Genomic DNA, 22,911 nt, shown 5'->3' on the forward strand with positions numbered 1-22,911 from the left:
TATAAGGAGGCGTAGTAAAGTGGTATTCTACACTCGCTCGCCCGACGCTTATTCCTACGCTAGTGTGCTCTCAGCGGCAAGGCGTCGTAAAAATAATAATAATAATAATAATAATAATAATAATAATAATAATAATAATAATAATAATATAATACTAGTAGTAGTAGTAAAGAAAGAATGATAAGGTAGTAGCCACGAATTCGTAACAAGTATAAAGGATAAAAGTTGCTAATTGGTGGAGGGACAACTCGACTTTAAGGGCCGACTCGTAGGAGGCTTCACGCCGTAGAAGAGTGTATCTTTACCATCCGTTCTGGCGATACTTACTCATTGATTGATCCGGGTTCAAATTTATCCTACGTGACTCTTTATTTTGCTCTTGATATGGGTATCAAACCCGAACCTTTGTTGGAACCTTTTTGTTGCCGATACACCTTCTCGGTGTTCCCGTTATTACTTTAGAGTGTATAGAAATTGTTTTGTTGTGATTAAGGGACGGAGACCGTGGTTGATTTGTATGAACTTGAGATGGTGGATTTTGATGTAATTATAGGGATGGACTGGTTGTCTGCGTGTTATGCTAATGTGGATTGTCATCATAAGTTAGTTCATTTCACCTTTACCGATGAGCCTGTTATCATGTGAGAGGGTGAAATCGCTACGCCAAGGGGTAGATTTATTTCTTATCTTAAGGCTCATAAGATGATTACTAAGGGGTGTATTTACCATTTGGTTGTTGTTAATGATACAAAAGCCATAGTACCCGAATTTGCATCTGTTCCCATAGTTAGTGATTATCGCAAAGTGTTTCCCGAAGATCTCCCTGGCATCCCTCCTGATAGGGTTATTGATTTTGGGATTGATGTTATTCCCGACACCCAACGTATTTCTTTTCCACCTTATTGTATGGCTCCAGTAGAACTAAGGGATTTAAAGGATCAGTTGAAGGACTTGTTGGATAAACGTTTCATCCGACCAAGTTCCTCACCTTAGGGTACTCCAGTCTTGTTTGTTAGAAAGAAAGATGGTTCCCGTAGGATGTGCGTTGATTACCGTCAGCTTAATAAGGTGACCATTAAGAATAAATATCCTTTGCCTAGGATAGATGATTTATTTGACCAACTGCAGGGTGCTAAGTTCTTTTCAAAGATTGACCTGAGGTCGGGGTATCACCAATTGAGATAAAGGAGAAGGATATCCCGAAAACTGCTTTCCGTACTCGTTATGGGCACTTTGAATTTCTAGTCATATCCTTTGGCTTGACTAATTCGCCTGCTGCATTCATGGATTTGTTGAACTGTGTGTTTAAGTCGTATCTAGACTGCTTCATTATTTTGTTTATTGATGACATTTTGAAATACTCTAAGAATCGTGAGGATCATGCAAATTATTTGAGGATAACTTTGACAACACTTGAGGAGAACGAGCTTTATGCAAAATTCTCTAAATGTGAATTCTAGCTTGAGTTTGTGTCTTTGTTGGGTCATGTGGTGACTAGTGACGGCATTAAGGTAGATCCTCAGAAAATTTCGGTTAAGATCGGCAGACCAACTGAAGCGCGACGGAAATTCGTAGTTTCTTGGGTTTGGCAAATTATTACAGAAAGTTTGTGGAAGGTTTTTCGTCCATAGCCTCACCATTGACTAAATTGACATAGAAGACTGCTAAGTTTCAGTGGTCCGGCTTGTGAAAAGAGTTTCCAAGAGCTTAAGACAAGGTTGACTTCGACTCCTATTTTGACTTTACTTCCGGGTCCGGGGTGGATACGTGGTGTATTATGATGTTTCTAGAATTGGTTTGGGTTGTGTATTGAGCGTAACGGTAAGGTGATTGCTTATGCTTTGCGTGGTTGAAGAAGCATGAGAAGAACTATCCGACTCATGACTTGGAGTGGGGTCGCCGTGGTATTTTCTTTGAAAATTTGGCGTCATTATCCGTATGGTGAGCATTGTGATGTTTTTATCGATCACAAGAGTCCGCAATATATCTTCAAGCAACGAGAGTTGAACCTCGAGCGGAGGAGGTGGTTGGAGTTGTTGAAAGATTACGACTTGAATATCTTGTATCATCTAGTAAAACGTGTGGTTGCCGATGCTTTGAGTAGAAAATCTATGGGCACGTTGGCGTATTTGCGTATACGACATGCCCGTAGGGAAGGAAATTCGAAGACTTGCTAGTCTTGGGGTCAGACTTGATGAAACCAAAGATGGAGAGTTAGTGGGAATCACCCCATCACGGTCTGACATTATGGAAAGGATTAAATCCAAGCAATATGATGATGAGCTTCTAGCAAAGCTAAGAGATGGAGTGGAAAGGGGTGAGTACACTTCATTTACTATTGGGACTGGCGATAGTGTTATACGGTTACAGGGATGCTTGTGTGTTCCTGATGTTGATGGCCTTCGACAAGAATTGATGATGGAAGCTCATAGTTCCAAGTATTCGGTGCATCCGGGATCCACCAAAATGTATAACGATTTGAAACAACACTACTGGTGGAAGAGCATGAAGGTTGATATTTCTAACTTTGTGGCTAAGTGTTTGAACTCGCCAACATGGGTGAAGGCTAAACATCAAAGGCTCCCGGAGGCCGGCTCGAATATTGAGATTCCGCAGTGGAAGTGGGAGGAGATCAACATGGATTTCGTTGTGGGTTTACCCCGCACTAAGACCAAGTTTGATTCGATTTGGGTGATAGTGGATAAACTCACAAAGTCTGCCCACTTTCTCCTTGTGAAGACGTCGTATGTCGCGGGGCAGTACACCAAGCTATATCTAAAGGAGATAGTTAGATTGCTTGGGATTCCGACATCCATCATATCGGACAGAGGTATGCAATTCACTGCTCGTTTTTGGACATCCTTTCAGGAAAGTTTAGGAACTAGAGTGAAATTGAGCACTGCCTTTCATCCTCAAACTGATGGGCAGGCGGAGAGAACTATTCAGACTTTGAAAGAAATGCTACGAGCTTATGCAATCGATTTTGGAGGAAGTTGGGATGAACACCTACCTCTGGTGGAATTCGCTTACAACAATAGCTATCAAGTGAGTATTCAAATGGCTCCTTATGAGGCTCTTTATGGGAGGCGTTGTCGATCTTCAATTGGTTGGTTTGAACCAACTAAAGTGGAGTTGTTGGGTCCGAATTCAGTTCATGAAGCAATTGATAAGGTTAATCTTATTGTGTAATGACTCAAGATAGCTCAGAGTCGACAGAAGTCCTATACCAATATGAGGCGGCGTGAGCGAGAGTTTTCTATCGGTGACATGGTGTTCTTGAAAGTGTCGCCGATGAAGGGAGTAATGCAGTTTGGTAAAAAGGGGAAACTTAGTCCCCATTTCATTGGCCCTTACGGGATTGTATGGAAAATTGAGACGGTGGCTTATGAATTGAAGTTACCATCTGATATGGCCGTGGTGCATCCTGTGTTTCACGTTTCGATGTTGAGACTGTACAAACCTGATCCTTCCCATGTGTTGAACCATGAAGAGAATGAAATTAATAAAGGGTTAACCTATGAAGAAAAACCGATTCAGATTCTAGATTGTCAAGTTAGAAGGTTGAGAACAAAGGATGTTGCATCGGTTAAATTTTTGTGGCGAAACCATAATACTGAGGAAGCTACTTGGGAAGCAAAGGAGGACATGAAGAAGAGATATCCTCACTTGTTCCCTATTGCAGGTATGAGCTAGCGTTTTAAATTACTCATGGATGAATCGTTATGTTTCTTCGAAGTAACTTGTGGTTTAGTGAATTCTTTTCTAGACTATTATTCTCATTCGAGGACGAATGAATCTTAAGGGGGGGGGGGGGGATAATGTAACATCTCATAAATCTATATAGAGTGTGAAAGCATTTTATGAGTCCTTTGGAACCCTATATGTTGGGTTACGTGCATGACTTTAGGCTAAAGACCCAAAAGGGGATGGTCAAAATGAAAATTCACTGCAATTTCACGAAAAGGAGGTTCGACTTGCCGTCCTTTGTAATTGGACCGTTCGATGCTCCGTCTTTGCACCGTAGAAAGTAAGGAAGAGAAAGTTGCTCACTGAAAATTTCATGACTTTGACGGAGCAGATCGATGCTCCGTCGATCTGTTCGACGCTCCGTCGTTTGTACCGTCGAATTGACCTAGCATAAAGACCATTCGACGAAGCCGATCGACGCTTTGTCGATCTGTTCGATGCTTCGTCGTTTGTATCGTCGATTGTGCCTGACAGGCTGAAATTATATAAATTGCAAAATCTTAGTTTTTCTTCCATTCCTTTCACTCTCAAAAAACCCTAAGGACGAAAATACCTCTCTAGGCTCCAACACTAAGGTAAAAATATCTTAATCATTGATTATCAATCCTAACATCAAACCCATGATTCTTAACATGATTCTTGCGACTAAAACCTAGGGTTTGCAACTTAATTCTTCCTAAAGTGATTCAAGCTAGGATTTGGGTGTTCTTCATTAGAAAAGTGAATTGTTAAACTTTGTTTAACATACTAAGGTATGTCTCTCTTTTAAAAACTTTATTGTGGATATATGTCTTCTTCTCAAAAGTTCTTTATTGAATAAAAAGGTGAACTTCTCATACAAAACCCTAATTCATGTTTTGATGGTGGTTGGTGTGCGTAAGGGGACAAGCCCACATTAAACCTTGATTGTATTATCCTCTATATACGTACATGAAATCATAATCGTTTTCTTCTATAAGAGATGATCAGTGATGATGGTTAATTGTTGGTATTGATGACTTTACAAAGAAACTAAGACAATGGAGTCCTCTTTAAAGAAGTGGAAACATTTTCAAGATTATCTATGAAATTATGGATCTTTGTAATGGCACATTGAGCTTTAATGTTAATTGATGGTGTGACTACTATGAGACAAATTGTGAATCGGCTTCTATGCTATGAATTTTGTTGTTGTGTTTGGCCTAGCTACTCGGGAGGAAGGGTAGCCACTATGGATCCTAGTGTGATAATGCCTAGCCATTTGGGAGAAAGAGTGGCCACTTCCGAGTTCGCTACCTGGGGTGTGATTATGCCTAGCTATTCGGGAGGAAGGACGCCCACCGTTGAATTTCATATTTCGGTGTGGTCCGTGACAAGGGAACCTCTACGGTCACCCCTTCGATGTGCTTGATTCTTGGGCCTGTATTGGCATATGTGATATTCTTATTTTCTCATGGAATTGTTATTGTTAATTATGATCAATTGAAAGACATATTTGAAGTTATACCTTAACAAGAGGCCTTATAATCGGTTTTGATAATTCTTATTGAGATACACAAACTGAATAACTGTTCTTACATTGGTTTCACATGATTTTCAGGACTGATTTCTTTATGTATTATTGTACTTTATTTTCATGTTACTTGTTGTCCCCGAGGCACTCACTGAGTACGAAGTACTGTGTATACCATTGTTTTTTTTATGGTATGTTAGGTAACGGTGAAGAGCAAGTTCTTGATACTCCAGGAGTTTAGAAAGGACTTGTTGTTGCTGCTAATTTGGTGAGCCCACACATTCATTCGTGGGAAACCCTAGTTATTTATTTATTAATTATATTAGTTTTCGGGCTGCGTCCCGATGAGTCAGACTATTATTCCTTTATCGTAGAAGCTCCCTAGTATACATTTGTGGGTAGTTGTTGAGTTATTGATTAACTCTCGGGCACGTTGTTACGTTTGACTAAGTATTTGATTAATAAAGACTTCCGCTAATTTAATTCTTATATTCATGATTTGTTTGCATTTATTTTATTAAACTGTTAGAGGCGAATGTTGAACCTGTCGGGTTCAAGTGTTATTATTGCATCATTTAGGTTCTTTCGATATTGTTCATGATGTCGGATGCCAGTCACGTCTAGGGTGGGTTTTGGGGCGTGACACTTATTCTCGTGTGACTAAAATTGCAACCATTAGAACTCTTATTGTCTTAGCCGCTACTCATAGTCTAGTGGTACACCAAATGGATGTTAAAACGGCTTTTCTAAATGGTGATTTAGAGGAAGAGATCTATATGACTCAACCTAAAGGTTTTGTGGTCCCAGGACAAAAAGATAATGCATGCACATTGAGAAAGTCCTTGTATGGCCTAAAACAGGCACCTAAACTGTGGTATGAAAAGTTTAATGGTACATTAGTTGATGATGATTTTGCTGTTAATGCTTCTGATATCTGTGTTCATTCTAAAATGATAGAATCAGATTGTGTGACTATATTTTTATATGTGGATGACATGTTAATCTTTGGCCCAAATGTGAATGTTGTTAATGAGACTAAGAACTTTTTATCTTCTAATTTGAAATGAAAGACTTTGGATAAGCAGATTTGATTTTAGGGATTAAAATCAAAAGAACTATTAATGGTTCTTCTTAATGTCAGTCTCATTATATTGAAAAAATATTGAAGAAGTTTGATAATTTTGATATAGTTCCAGTAAGAACCCCTTATGATCCTAAGATACACTTGAGAAAGAATAAAGAATCTAGTGTTTCTTAAATTGAATATGCTAAAAATAATTGGGAGTGTAATGTTTCTAATGAACTATACTAGGCCTGATATAGCTTATGCTGTTAGCATATTAAGTAGATATACTCATAACCCCAGTAGTGAACACTGGAATGCTCTTCATCGTTTGCTAAGGTATTTGAGAGGTACTATGGATTGGTGTCTGCATTTTAATAAATTTCCTGTCTTTTTAGAAGGTTTTTGTGATGCAAACTGGGTAATTGATAATGATGAAGTTAGCTCCACTAGTGGCTATGTGTTTACTTTGGGTGCAGGTGCTATTTCATGGAAGTCTTCCAAACAGACATGTATAGCAGCATATTCTACCATGGAATCTGAATTCATTGCTCTCGAGTTAGCAGGGCAAGAAGCTGAGTGGCTGAAAAATATTCTGGCAAATGTGTCGTTGTAAGAAAGACAAGCTTGACCAGTCTCTTTACATTGTGACTCACATACGGCAATTGGGATTGCCAAGAATAGTGTTTACAATGAAAAAAGAAGACAAACTCGCTTTAGACATGTCGCAATTAAACAGTTGTTGAAACATGGTGTTATGTCCTTGGACTTGGAATATGTAAGGTCCAAAAAGAAATTTGGCGGATCCTTTAACCAAGAGTTTACCAAGAAAAATGATCCTTGAAATGTCGAGGAGGATGGGACTAAAACCCATTGATTGAGTTAATATGGTGGATACCCGTTTGTGGTCAAACGAAGTCATATAGGCTGTCAATATACACCATATTTTCTATCCCTGTGGTGTGTGGTAGTGTTTTATAAGATTGAATTTATTTTGCTCTTAATGATTCCATAGCGTTAAGGTGGCCTATGTTGAGATAGACTTGATGAAATTACCTACGTGAGTGTGAAGGTGTGGTCGCCTTTTATGAAAGACTTGGGTCATCTTTCTAGAGCACTCATGAGACCCAAAATGTGTACATGACCATAAAAGCATTTTGTTAGTGTCTCGAAGGTTGCACAAAAATAAGGATATCGTATGTGTTATGGGGGTCTCAACTTATGTCCATTCAATTCAAGAGTACTTCACTTTATGGATATTAGTTGTTGCCTCATTTCACTATGTGTTAATTCAAATCGAAATATATTAACACTTAAGTACATGTTCCTTTCTTTTGCCTAGAAATCTTTTCCTATTTTTCGCCTTTGCATTAGTGGGGGATTGTTGAAGTTAATGCTAGGTCTTTAATTGGTTGAGTAGTGTAGCTTCTTTTAATGAATGAATTATATTTATTCATGACAAACTCCTGATCTTTCAATGCGTTTTCTTTGCATGGATGAATAATTCATTCATTATAACTCATGCTATTAAACATCAGTAACTGATGTATTGATTTTTGTAATAACGTATTGTCTGTAAATGCTACACATTAGCATTTTCCTATAATTGAAGACTTTTGAGAACATATCGACACACTAAAAAAACATATTCTCCTCTCTTCTTCTCAAGTTATTTTCTGGGCAATTATTTTGGGCAACCTCCGAACTTTCAGCCACGAATGCACGTCTTTGGAAGAGTTGTGGAACCTTGGGGAGTGACCGGCCTTAACGATTTGCACCAGAGTCAAGCCGAAATCGCTTTCAAAGCAGTGGCTTGCCACAATACAGTGTTTGTGATAATTCGGTTAATATTTTTAATTCCAAGTTCAATATCAATATTATGGTATTTTTTCCTAACAATTGGTTCACTCCCTGTTATTGGTCTCATAGTCAGAATTGTCAACGAGGAAGGTGGTGTTGGCAGTGATTTTATTGATTTTGCTGAGTTCAGGAGGTAGAATGGTAACAAATGCTCGGTTAATGATTCAAGAGCTTTACGAATTCCGAGATTCACGTGGAAAGATAGGTTTTAAAAATATAATTATTGTTGGTGGCGGTGACGAATATGGTGTTTCCGGAGACATGGTGTGGTTTAGTAATGAAGAAGATATAACTATTGGAGGATTTTAATGGTTAATTAGTGATTAATTAGTGTAAATTAATTAACATACAAAAAACAAATGAATAAGAAAAGAAAAAGAATAAAATTGAAATTTAGAAGATTTCTGTTGTGGCGATGATGTGGCGCACAACTGTGGAACACCTCCCTTGTGCAACTAGTTATGTGTGTATCATGGAAGCATTAAATATACTTTTTAGATGGTCAGATGCTAATAGGTCGCCCGATTAGTTGGAGTGTGAACTCGACATTTCAGGTATAGATCCAAGTCCTGGAATCATATTGAGAAAAGCTTGATCAAGTTAAAAATGAGAGTAACGAAGCTTTATTTGAATGTTGAATCATTTCCCAAATATACGTAATTGAATTCATTTAAGTTTGATTGTAATTTATACTTAAGATCCTATATAATTTTATTTGGTATGGCTATGAGATAGAGTCTAAACTGAAATAAGTTTTGAATACCAAGAGGCGTATAATTCTATGAAACGGAGTTTATCACTTCTACTAAGTACTAATCCTTCTGTGAGAGAATACAAAGTCGAGATGAATAATCTCAAGAAACTATTTTTGTCCAAGAATAAATTAAGAATTAAGGAAATAGGAAAATGGAAAATGCTTTGTCTATAGAAGTTGTGAAAAGCGATAATTTCGTAGACCAATATTTTATAGAATCATCCCAATCTTTTTTTTTAAACAATAAACAGCTTTATTGTATTAACGCATAAACGGTTTCAAAGAGTTAAAAGATGCAGTAGCATATGTTACAATCCAACTATGAAAAATAGAAACTCAATTAACCTTATGTAACAACGAAATAAAAAACTTGGCTAAATTGTGTGTTAGCATATTCCAAGATCTAGGAATATATACATGGACATCATCAAAGAAACTCATAAGCTTCCTGATATCTTCACAAGTAGTCCCTATCTCCATGAAACTACACTTCTTTTCCATATCATATCCACCATAGTTTTTGCATCAGGCAAGACTTTCACCTTTGACCATCCATTTTCCTTAGCATTTGCCAATGCTTCACTAATTTCTAGTGCTTCAGCAGCAGTGATGACCTTCCCAACAAATTGAATTGGGATACCAAAGGCTTGAAGCAAATGACCACAACTAATCATAGCCGGCACTCCAATGCTTGCCATCTTTTTCTCCTTTTGTAATCTAGCATCTGCAAACATAACAATTCCATCTTGTGCCACAATAATATTTTTATCATTAGTATAATCAGATACAAGCGTCGGAGAAAAAGTAGTAAGCAAATTGTTTTCACTTTAGTCCATTTAGAAAAAGCATCTATATATCTTTTTTTTGGCAATTCCAACTTTCCACAAGATTTCTTTTTTTGATAACTTCTATATTTTAACTTTTCACATGGCATGTCTAAGACCATAAAATTAAAGGACATTTTGGTACATTTCACAGATATTTAATTTAAGACCACAAGATTTAAAAGTTATTTTACTTTCTTAAACTTTGTACCAAGTCAAAACCAAATAATCATATTGAAACCGAGGGAGTATTATTATTATTATTATTATTATTATTATTATTATTATTATTATTATTATTATTATTATTATTATTATTATTATTATTATTATTATTATTATTATTATTATTATTATTATTATTATTATTATTATTATTATTATTATTATTATTATTATTATTATTATTATTATTATTATTGTATATATATATTATTATTATTATTATTATTATTATTATTATTATTATTATTATTATTATTATTATTATTATTATTATTATTATTATTATTATTATTATTATTATTATTATTATTATTATTATTATTATTATTATTATTATTATTATTATTATTATTATTATTATTATTATTATTATAAGGCACCATTACCCCCCGAACTACACCCGAATTTCACACACACACCTTACCTTTCCCTGGTCCTATTACCCCCCCTAAACTTATTTAAAACGGAATAATTACCCCCCTAAAAGCTGATGCCCACTCTCATATGGGAGAGTGACATACACTCTCCTTGCCACATGTGTATTTATTTGTTTTCTTCTCTTTTTTTTAATTTTTTCTGCTTACGTGTCAATTTTTTTTAAAATAAAAATAAAAAACTGAATTTTCATTAAAAAAAATGAGTTTTAAAACCCGTCTTTTTTTTTTTTTTTAATTTGAAAATTTGATTTTTTTTAAACCCATTTAAAAAAAAAAAAAACTAAAAAAATGGATTAAAAAACTGAATTTTCTTTTAAAAAAAGGATTTTTAAAACCCTTAAAAAAAAAAAAAAAAAAATTGAAAATTTGTTTTTTTTTAAAACCCGTTTTTGAAAAAGAAAAAAAAACTGAAAAATGATTTATTTTTTTTAAATATGGAAAAATGGATTTGTTAAAAATAAGGAAACTTGATTATTTTTTTAAAATGTCTTAAAAAATCTTGATTTTCATGATTTCATTTTCTTAGGACACTTTTATTTTTCAAATAAAATCCGGAAAAGTGCTTTTCTTGGCAAAATGTGAAAAAAACTGAATTTTTATAAAATTTTGAAAAAATTAATTATTTTCTTAACATGTGGAAAACCCTTTTTTTAAAACTAAATGTGGAAGACTAGATTTATTTTCAAATTTTAAGAAAATGCAGATTTTTAAGGAAAAAAAAATAAGTTTTCCCCTTTTTTATGTTTTCACTCTCTCAAAGAGAGTGAAACACACTCTCTTTGCCACATCGCGTTTAGGGGGTAATTATTCCGTTTTAAATAAGTTTAGGGGGGTAATAGGGCTGCGGAAAGGAAGGCACAGAAGAAATTTAAGATAAATCAGGGGGTAATGGTGCCTTATCCCTTATTATTATTATTATTATTATTATTATTATTATTATTATTATTATTATTATTATTATTATTATTATTATTATTATTATTATTATCATTATCATTATCATTATCATTATCATTATCATCATCATCATTATCATTATTATTATTATTATTATTATTATTATTATTATTATTACAAGTTAAATGCTGAATAGTTGATATACTTTTATGCTCTTTTAACATTAATTTATCTCTTACAATACTCAGAATGCAATTAACTTCATGAGTGTTCTAAGTCAAATAGGCATGGAATCGAACTAAAAAAAATTGTCTTAGAATTATGATTTTTAGGAGTCTTCTACGTCAAATTGACATGTAATTGATGTCAATTTATGCAATGTAGGGATGTGCGAATTCAATATATGTCAAAACGCCAACGATCTCCACAAGTATGTCGATTCCGTGACTTAATTGCCAACTCTTTTATTGTTTTCAAATTGATCGAGGTTGTACATTTGTCATTTTAGCTTTGACATACCCTGAGTTATTTTTTCCCTCTGTAATATGACAAAAATATTCCTAAATTGTTATGAAATAATCTCCTCACTATACTTAAAATTCAATTAACTTCATGAATGTTCTACATCAAATAGACATGAAATTGAACTAAAAATAAGTCATATTAGAACTCAAGATGTTTTAGGAGTCTTTTACGTCAAATTGACATGTAATTGACATCAATTTATACAACTTAGGGACATGCTAATTCTCAATATCTGTCAATCGCCAATGATCGCCACAAATATGTCGACTCCGTGTCTTGCTAGGTTTTGTATTATTTTCGAATGGGCCAAGGATGGACGTTTGTTATTTTATCTTTGACATACCTTAAAGTTATTTTTTTCCTCTATGATAAACGAAATATCCTTGAATTGGTGATCGACTTTTATGCGTTCTTACATTAAATTATTTGTTCACAACATTCAAAATTCAATTAACTTCATGCATGTTCAATGTCAAATAGACATGGAATTGGCCAAAGAAAAATCTTAGAATGCAAGATGCTTTAGGAGGTTTCTAGGTCAAATTGACGTACAATTGAAGTCATTATATGCAGCTTAGGGATCTGCGAATTCTATATATCTGTCAAATGCCAACGATCTTCACAGTCAGCTCTGTATCTTGCCTATTGTTTCGAATGGGTCGGGGCAGCACATTTGTTATTTTAATTTTACATACCTTGAGTTACTTTTTTCTGTATATGATACGGTAAAAATATCCCTAAATTGTTGATTAACTTTTACATCCTTTTAAAATTAAGTTATCTCTTCACAGTACTACAAATTAATTAACTACATGAGTTCTCTACGTCAAATAGACATAGAATTGAACATAAAAAGGTTGTTTTAAAAATTCAAGATACTTTACGAGTCTTCTACGTCAAATTAACATGTAATTGAAGTCAATTTATGCACCTTAGGAACATGCGAATTCCCCATATCTGTCAAATGCCAATGATCTCCACAAGTATGCCGAATCCATCGGGGCAGATCCAACCTTACTCCTTATGATTGTTACAACGCAATGAGCCCTTCCAAATAAAGTAAGTAGTTAACGTAGAGGAAGTTCCCTGATATATACCAACACTTCTGTGAAGGTTATTTGATTTTTTCCATGCCACTAATGTATCAATTACTATATTTTTATTGTTGACACCTAATTTTTGCTCTCCAATAATTTTCTTTAATTATTCAGACTTCTTGAATCACAAACGGAGTGAGATATAACTGATCAGAATGATTTTACAATAATTATTTCGGTGACATTTTCCCATTTCATTTGGCAAAATATCATCAAGTATATTATTGTATATCATATGTATATTTGTTAGAATTGCGAAACATATTTATCAAGATTTAAACTCAAGTTAGTGAGACCGATTATTTAAATTAATTGTTCGAACTAAAAATGGTTAATTGGTAAGTATTTTGCTTTGTTAAATCAAGAAATTTGATTAATTAAATGAATGATCAGTTATATCTCAAGTTTTATGTTAATTTGGCTTTAATTTCAATTATCTTTAAAATTAGTTAAAATTGAAAGGTTTAATTGAATTCTTCTGTTTAATTTTGATTACAATTGAAATGATTTTGGCCATGTTTTAATTTAATCTATGACCACATTTGCAAAAGTAACCATGGTTGTGTCAACCATTTAATTTCTATAGAATTTGGGCCAAAGACCCTCCAATTCTCGGCCGAGCCCAGTCCGTCAACGAGCGACCCGACCCACTTCCCTCTTTTTCTACCCAAAAACCAAACGAATCCATTGGTTCATCATATTTTTTTGTTTTAAAGAAATCAAACAAGTTCGGGGTTTTTGGGGTTCTATATAAAGAATTTCATGTCTACTGATTTACAACACCTACAAGTCTTTTCAGAGCAAAAATCTCAAAATTTTGAGTTTTAATAAGGGATCCGACTTGAATTGGAACCCTTGCTTAGTTTTCTTAATTTTTTGGGTTTAGTTTTAAAAGTTTTTTTTTATTTCTCTTTGTGTTCGTGTGGCTGAGTATGAGTGTGGAGGAGTTCAAAAGATCCCCAAGTTCATTCTCGATCAAGGCTGCCCCAAAGAAAGAAAATTTTATTTCCTTTCATTTTTCCATTCTTTATGTGCTAATTATGTGTTTTATGTGTGAGATGGTCTTTTCGTTTTAGTTAAGTTTAATTTGTGTATGGTTATGTAGCTTATTTGGTTCACTGGTAGATTAATTGTATGATCTACTAAAGAGTAATTAGTGTGGTGATCTTATGGGCGGTTAAGATAGACTTTATGTTTCTGTGTTCTCTAATGTGACTAGTAGTACAAATGCTAAGCTTAACACGGTAGCATTTTAGTAAGTGAAACTTACATAAATAGCTACCTTTTATTGGCTTCTAACTAGATATAACTATAAAATGCAAAATTACCAAGCATAGTTACTTTTCTTTAAAAACTCGTGTATTTCTGTTTTTTTGAAATACAGAGAAATACAGTGAACAGTAAACACGCTCCAGTGAAATCAGGAGCTATTTATGGAACAGATTTTTTGAAATACAGTGAAATACACGGAAATGCAAAATCGGGTTGAGTAAAAATAGGCTATATTTTTTAATGTATTCTTTTTTTTTTTTTTAAATGGTAAGTTAAATTAAATCAACCATATTTCACGCATTTCATAACAAATCTACTAATCTCTCTCAACTTTTATCACAATCAAAACTTTTTGAATTAAAAAACCACTAAAGATCTGAAAACTTCCAAATATAGAAAAATATACGCTGGAATACAATAAAATATAGTTGATTGTTTAAGAAATATAAAGTTATAGTATGCGTATATACAATGGAATACAATGAAATATATCAGAAACTATTTCATAAATTAGAAATACAAAATGCAGAAATACATTGAAATACAGCGAAATACAAAAATCGTGCTAATCATGGTGAAGAATAATAGGAGTAAAATACGGCTGTGAATTGAAAATGTGAGAGAAAAATATTTGAAAAAAAAAATTTGTGGGTAAGTGGGAGAGAGGTACCTTATTTTTAGGGAAATACACTGCAGTTACAAAAACAAGTTATAGATGGTAATTTGATAAATAATTAAGCTACTAAAAATAATTTAAAAAAAAAAAAAACTATTACTAATAAATAAGTCTTAGGAATAGTTATCAGCTCTAAATTTTACTTTTAGTAACTTAGTCATGATCCATGTGATTAGGTAGTAATCTCATTACTGTTTAGAATAGTGGGCCCGTTTAAATAATTATTGGATGTGTATTGTGTTTAATCAAATATGTGAGTACCTGTTTGGATTAGTTGGGGGTTGCTTCATAAGGTTAATTTCAAGAAAAATGTGTAGTTAAGCCCTGTGTTGAGCATCATTTCAATTTTTATGCACTATTTGAATTGAAAAGGTATCTGAATTCTATGTAGAAGGTACCTATATATACACTGGGTATATATAGGTGTACACTATTATACGTGTTCAAATATACAATGGTGTATATCACGTATATCTACGGAATATCAAAATATGTTGGACTGTCTTGTTGTGCTCTTGGGTCGGCTGGTATCTATTCCCTTCATTGTTTCTTGTTTAAATGATACATGGGCTGTGACTCGAGTTGTTGGGCCTGAGTTGTTTCTCCTTTCCATCTTGTTTTTAAACGATATATGGGCCCGTGAAAATCTAAGTTTGGTTATGCATATCCCTTGCTATTTTCTGTGTATATTTAGTGTATATATATGTATATAGAAATCTTCAAATCTGTTTACATAGACTTATGTTGAAATAAAGTTTGGTTAAAGTAGTTATTAAGTATATATACCCTCTAACCCTCATCTTCTTTATCCCTTCTTTCTTTGCATGAACGTCTTTGTGTGGGCCTAATTGGGCCCAACCTGTTTGTCAGCCGTTTCTGTTGGGCCAAGGGCCTAACCCTTCACTTCATCGAGTCCGAACTGCAACTTTGAAGGCCCAATCATAGGTGAAATGACAAAAAACATATCTCGCTGGTAGGCCTAGTAAACGCACCAACCCGTTTCATGTTATTATTGTTTATGTGTTCCTATTGTAAAATGCTTGTATTATTGGAGCCCGGTGGAACCTAGTACCAATATTATTAGGCAAACTATGCTAATATCGTTAGGACGAATAGAAAATCCAATTTTAAATAAAGGACCCTACTCGAAAGATAAGTGACATTATTTCTTCGAAACAAGTTATAAGAAAGATATGAAACCACTTCTCTTGCCGAAAATGGACTTCAGAGGATTTGAGAAAACTTTTATACAAAAGTAGACACCTTCTTCAAAATACCAGAAATGGATTTTACTTGGATTTTTTCCTGAAAAAGTTGAGCGCATTTGGAAACAAAACGGAGCGAAAATTTGCATTGGGCCGTGGCCCATCCAAAAAAGACGAGATTTTTATGTGTTATAGCTACTTTTAATACATAATTAGTGGTAATAACTATCTTTTATTTTAATTACTAATAATAAGTAAATACTTTTCTAATTTAACGATTATAGCTACACAGTAACTTTCAATTACCATTTCACAAATACACTTAAAAATTAGCACCCCTAATCCCATATCCCCTTTTAATGGTAACAATATTAATCACTTAATATACATTACCATTCTCTCTCCTTTTTCATAAATTCTTACCTTTTTAAAAAGGAAAGAATCTGTGAATGCCCAGTGAAATAGTCGTCTTCCTTCTACAAAAATTTCACTTCCGTTCTCACCAATCAACAAGTTTTTTAGGGTTTTGAAAAAGTTTTTTAGGGTTTTGAGAAGACGAAAAATATATGTATTTGTGTATGTTCGATGATATAACTCCCAATTGTTGTGGTTGGTGAAGTATTTTTGTAAGTTTTTCCTATATATTTGTGTATTTTGTTCAAATTAATTTCATTAGTTCATCTAGTTTCAAATACACGGGTGACGCAAATACATGATAAGTTTTCTATATATTTATGTATTTTGTTCAAATTAATCCTATCAAATACATGGGTGATGCAAATTGTTACTCACACAAATACATGAGATTTAATATAGAATACATGGGGTTTGATTGGAAACTTCAAATACATTAGTTATGCTATCAAATACATGGGTAAATAAAAAACGAAATCAATATTGAAAACTTCAAATACATTACCACTAAATACATAGGTGATGCAAATTATTACTTACACAAATACATGATATTTAATATAAAATACATGGAGTTTGATTGGAAACTTCAAATACATTAGTTATGCTATCAAATACATGGGTAAATAAAAAACAAAATCAATATTGAAAACTTCAAATACATTGGCTGTTGAATGTCTTCAAATTTTGAATTTTTGATTTTTTACGTTTGAATGTTGAAGATTGTATGAAGGAATAGAAAACGGTTATAGAAAAGAAATCTAAAATCTAATTTTGTGGAAGAGTATGGTAAAAAAATACCAATTAATAACTAATTAAATGATCCCACCGTTATGGCCTAAAATCAAGGGATATGTTTTCTTTTTTTTACTGTGTTTTTATGAATTTACATGCATCAAATACATCTGAAAAAATACCTTAATTTGGGAAAACATAGCTACAAATGATAATATTTAAAAGGATAGTTATAAATGATAGGAAACCACCATAAGGTAGTCATTTGAGTAATTTGGTCTTTGGGCTTATGCCCAACAAAGTCTTTATTTTAGAAAAAGGTTGACTTGCAAAAAGACAAAAGGTTTTCATTTTAAAGAAAAAATAAGGAGTTCATTTTTTAGGAGAATTTTGGGAAAGAACGCATTGCTTTTTAATTTGTGAAATCATGGCTCTTTTACTAAACAAGACTACATCAACTCATTTTCTTTGAACTGATTCGAAGAAAAGGGTAAATAAATTTACACTACTTTGGACTAGGCCTATTCATTGGTCGGATCGGATTGGGTTTAGCATATTTCGGATTATAATTTCGATTTTTGGATTTTGCAAAATGTAATCCCGATCCAAATACGTTCGGATTGGATTGGATTTATTGAATTCGGTTTCGGATAAATCGATTTGGATAATTCAGATTTTCGGTTCGGCCTATAAATTGAATTGTTTCTTACTCTTCTTACCAAAATGAACAACCAAATAAAATATTTATACCAAATTGCCTTAGTATATAGTTTCTCGTTGCTATAACAATCATATATATAAATAAAGTATTCATATAAGCAACTTAGTAATTTTTTTAATTATATGGGTTGATATGTAATGAGTAAAGTGTATTTGACTTATTAGATTGGGCATATAGGTAATGCACTAATATCTGTCGGGTATGCTAAATATACGGTATGAGAAATTCGCTTTTCGGATATCCTAAAATTCGAAGTTCCAAATCCGAAATTCAAATCCGATCCATTATTCAAAAAAATTAAAAATTAAATCTGAAATCCACACTACAAAAATATATTTGGCAACAAAATTATTTTTGTTGCCATAGATTGATTATTGTTGCAAAAAGTACTTTTTTGTAACAATTTTTTTTTTGTTGCATAGACTTTTCCCGCGGCTGTTATTGCAACAACGTGTAACAACTTTTTTTTTTTTTTTTTGTTGGCCAAAAGTACTTTTTGCAACAATAATCAATACTATGGCGACAAAATTAAATTCTTTGGCAACAAAAAAGTTCTTTGCCAATAATAAAACTAAGTTGTTGCCAAATATTAAATTTTTTGTTGTCATTTCTATACTTTCTTGTAGTGCCAATCCAGAATTTGAAAATTTCAAAATATAAGTCTAAAATGTTCGGATTTCGGGTTTATCCAAACTATGAAAACCCCTACTTTGGACCGATTATAGTGAAACTCTACTTAAAGGAAACTTTGAGTGTGTTGGTTCAGGAAAGTAACGTAAACTATTTTAAAAACTCCCCTTTTGAATAAAATTCAAACTTCTTATAATGAAATTCCAAAACGGTTCAAGTTATAAATTTCTCGTTCAAAATATGCCATGAGTTGACAAGTAAAAGGGAATGTCTTCACTAAATTTTTCCTTTACTTTATACATATCCCCTGAACACACTTTTTTTAGCAAATATATATCTTGTAAGCCACAAATTTTAAAATTCATAGGTCAACCGCAATTTGCAGATTCTTAATACTGAGGTGCCTAACACCTTTTTCGAGGAATCAGCTGAACCCTCACCTGAACTCTGGTACTAAAAGGTTTTTCTTAAATAAACCTTAAAATCGGTTTTCTAATTCCCTTAAATTAATTAGGTGACGACTCTAAAAAATCCAACATAGAGGCCAAGTTATGAAGTAGCTTTTATGCACCGCGTAAAAGTCAACCGCAAAATTTATATCTACTTTTCAACAAAATTTAGTTGCTTGTAAACAAAATACAGTAATTCATGAAATGTATGATATTCATGAACCAATAGTATCGAAGGGAAGGCTCCGAATGAATCTCGGTTCATCCTCCTTAACTTATTATCTTAATACGTTTGCTAGTGTCAACGTGGATTAACTATTTAACTGTACTATTTTATTGGCATTAAGTATTCAATTTTAAGAAACATGACGTCTATTTGTAACTAATTAAGTAGTAATAGGTCTATTGAAATATATTTAGTGAAAGGAAAATAAAATCCCAAGTAAAAAGTAATTGTGCTATTAATTTTATATAATTATGAGGATAAACATTTTTGTTGTAAATTTTTATTCACACCTTTAAACATATTTTGAAACATCTATATCTTTCATTACACCTTTTAAATAGATAATGACTATTTATTACTTTAAAAATTAAGATGTACTACCTCCGTCCCATTTTAATTGTCGTTTTAACTCCAAAAATTGGTCTCAAAATAATTGTCACTTTAGGAATTCAAGACTAAAGTTGGTTACTGTTTCAAACTATATCGTTAATACAGTCAAACTTCTCTATAACAGCACTATTGGGTCCGAAATTTTTCAGCTGTTATAGAGAATAGCTGTTATACACCTATAAAAACATTGAAATTTAAATAATACTTCGCTGTTGTAGGCAAAATAGATGCATAAAATCTAATTTTCATTTATTTAATTGCCAAATTCTAAACTTAATCACACTTTGTATAACGAAGGAAAACCATTTAATGATGAAAAAATATATATATTCATATGATATTTTTTGTCATAAATACTGTATTAAATGATCAAATATTTGGTCAAAAGCTCTACTTTTATTATTGGTAATCATATATATTCTATTTTTTTTTATAAAGATGGTTAATTATTATATTACCAAAAAAAGAAGATAGCTGTTATATGGGGGGTAATTTTACAAAGAGCGTACTGTTATAAATTTGGATGTTGCTGTTATAGGTGAAATGCTATTATAGAAAAGTAAAATATAACATAAAAAATCGATTCCGAAAAAACTTGGCTGTTATAGAGAGGTGCCGCCGTTATAGAGAGGTCTGACTTTATTAAAGAAGAATGCACGATATCTAAGAGGAAACGATCAAAACACTTTTGTTAGTAAAGGACTATCTCTTGCATTTATTATTTTCTTAACGAGCGTGAAATGAGGTGAAGCAAGAATAAAAAATGGGCTGTGGGAATACCAATTAGGTATTAGTAATAATTTTGTTGCATTTTAAATAATTTTTTATTACATATGAATTTCTCATTTTATACATTTTAGTTCGCTTATTTATTGTTTAGTTTCAAATTATCTTTTTTTTTTCTTTTTTAAGTTAGATGAAGGTCATATTGGGTAAGATTTTCATTATATAAGGAGTTTAAATATTTTTTTTTAATCTTCATTATTATATTTGTGTTGGATTGCCAAGAACGTAAGTTGATTCATAGTATAATTTACCATAAATTTTTGTGTTTCCTTTATAAAAAAGTCATGCCCTAAAAGCAAAATGGAAACTTTTTACACGGTAAATACTTTGTATTAGTGAAGTTTTCCGATTCCCACTCATAATAGGATTATAGGACTTGCCAAATATATCTTCCTAGTCCGAATAGAATTGAGGCTACTTCAAAATTTTAGTCTAATCCATCCCTAAAAGGGATTATAATTCACGTAATATATATACACCATCCCTGATCATTAAAAATAACTCTTGTGCTAGCTACAGTACCCATCATGGCATACTCTAAGAATACGTTAGCCTTTTGCTTCCTTGTCTCCTTATTCTCCTTCTCATACGCTCAAACCGCCTGCTCGAATTTCCAGTTTTGTGGAAAATTCTACGATTCATGTAGTGATCTTCATGCACTGAATTCCTTTATTCACTGGAATTACGATCCGTCTTCTAGTACTGTCGATATCGCGTTTAGGAAGTCCGAAAACGAGCACGGAAGATGGCTTGCTTGGGCTATAAACCCAACATCTACCGGAATGATCGGCTCGCAAGCTTTTGTCGCGTTGCAGCGTTCTAATGGTGCTCTTGAAGCATACACATCACCTATCGACACCTACGGAACCACGCTTACCAAAGGTGACTTAAGTTTTAGGGTTCACGATGTTTCAGCTCAGAACATCAATGGACAAGTCATCATCTTTGCCAAGTTTGAGCTACCCATCAATGCAACCAATATTGTGAATCATGTTTGGCAAGAAGGTCCACTACAAGATGATGATACACCAGGAGTTCATGGCTTGTCAGGCGATAACTTGAAGTCTTTCGGGACTTTAGATTTCCATTCCGGGAAAACTGTGGCTGTAACTCATATAAAACCAAATTCAAGGTCTAAAGTAAAGATTGCTCACGGGATTATCAATGGGGTTAGTTGGGGAATGATGATGCCACTAGGTGTTGTTCTTGCTAGATTGAGATATCTACCATTGGCAGAATTACCAGCTTTGTGGTTCAATCTACATATTTATTGTCAAACTATAGCTTTTTTCCTTGGTATTACTGGTGGAGGTTTGGGATTTTTTCTTGGGAGACAATCTTCCGGCATACGAGTGAAACACACTTCTCATAGATATATTGGCGGTGCACTCTTAGGCCTTGCAACATTACAAGTCTTAGCTCATTGTTTACGGCCAAAAAAGGATCACAAATATAGGGTATATTGGAATATCTACCATTGGTGCATTGGTTATGCTACTATTATACTGGGAATCGTAAATTGTTTCAAGGGTTTTCAGATGATGGAGGTGGGGATTTGGAAGAATGCTTACATTGCTTTTCTTGCTTCCTTGGGATTTTTGGCTGCTGCTCTTGAAGTTCTCAGATGGTACTTGAATGCTAAAAAAGGAACTACATCAGAAGCTTCTGCAAATGGTATAGAACAGGCGTAGAGTTGTAATTAGTTATTTGGGAAGCTGACTAAGAAGTCTTTCTTCCTACTCTTCTCTATAATCCTAAATCCTAGTAATTTCTACTTTCGCAGTAGCCCAAATTTCATGTAAGGGAGTACATTAGATGTACTAGTTATTGATTTATGAATGCTATTAAAAGTGCGGCTACATAAGCAGTTTTCTTTTTATTATTTTATAGATATTTCCACATACTGGTTCTTACATTGAAGTTTATACTGCATTGTGACTTTTGCTTTTCTTTTGATAAATTCCATAGCCACTTCACAAAAAGGGTTTTCTGGTTGAAATCCACCCTCTTGCGGTAAAAAATCAAGAATTCCTTTTTTTTTTTTTGGGTATGTGTTAGTAAGGATGAAGGTTATAAAGGGTAGCCATGGAAATTATATTCAAAAAATTCTTTTTATATTGTCTGCTTCTCTTTCCATTAATAGCTCTCTTGCAATTGAAGTATCAGAACAAGATTTAAGCACACGCTGTATTTCAGGATGAAGTTCCATGTGTTGTTAAGAAGACTGATATTAGAAGTAAGAGCAGTAAAACAGGTCATATTTATGCTTAAGACAACTTCATTATGTTATCTGCTAACTACTACAACCAGCTTGGGAAGTTATAGCATTTGTTTGCCTATGACTTGGCATCAGTAACGGATTGTGAGCTCAAATCTTAATGGTCTTGAGCTCCTCTCTCTTATTAGCAAGATCTCAAGAGATTCAAGGTTTCAGATTGTGCAAGTCTAACAAATTATCGTCAAGATTTCCTTGGCTTTAAGTCATC

General features: G+C 33.2%; 1 protein-coding gene across 1 annotated transcript; it reads left to right on the plus strand.

The window, feature by feature from the left end:
• Positions 1-20,952: 20,952 nt before the first annotated feature.
• LOC132047567 (cytochrome b561 and DOMON domain-containing protein At5g47530-like) lies at positions 20,953-22,116 on the plus strand. The gene has a single exon (XM_059438595.1). It carries the CDS (start codon positions 20,953-20,955, stop codon positions 22,114-22,116), a length of 1,164 nt encoding a protein of 387 aa, XP_059294578.1.
• Positions 22,117-22,911: the final 795 nt, after the last annotated feature.

This window comes from Lycium ferocissimum, chromosome 2 (genome assembly GCF_029784015.1).
Source record: "Lycium ferocissimum isolate CSIRO_LF1 chromosome 2, AGI_CSIRO_Lferr_CH_V1, whole genome shotgun sequence".
Taxonomy (NCBI): domain Eukaryota; kingdom Viridiplantae; phylum Streptophyta; class Magnoliopsida; order Solanales; family Solanaceae; genus Lycium; species Lycium ferocissimum.

Excerpts from the sequence above, each read along its gene's own strand:
- LOC132047567 (XM_059438595.1), top strand. The coding sequence starts at position 20,953 with ATGGCATACTCTAAGAATACGTTAGCCTTTTGCTTCCTTGTCTCCTTA.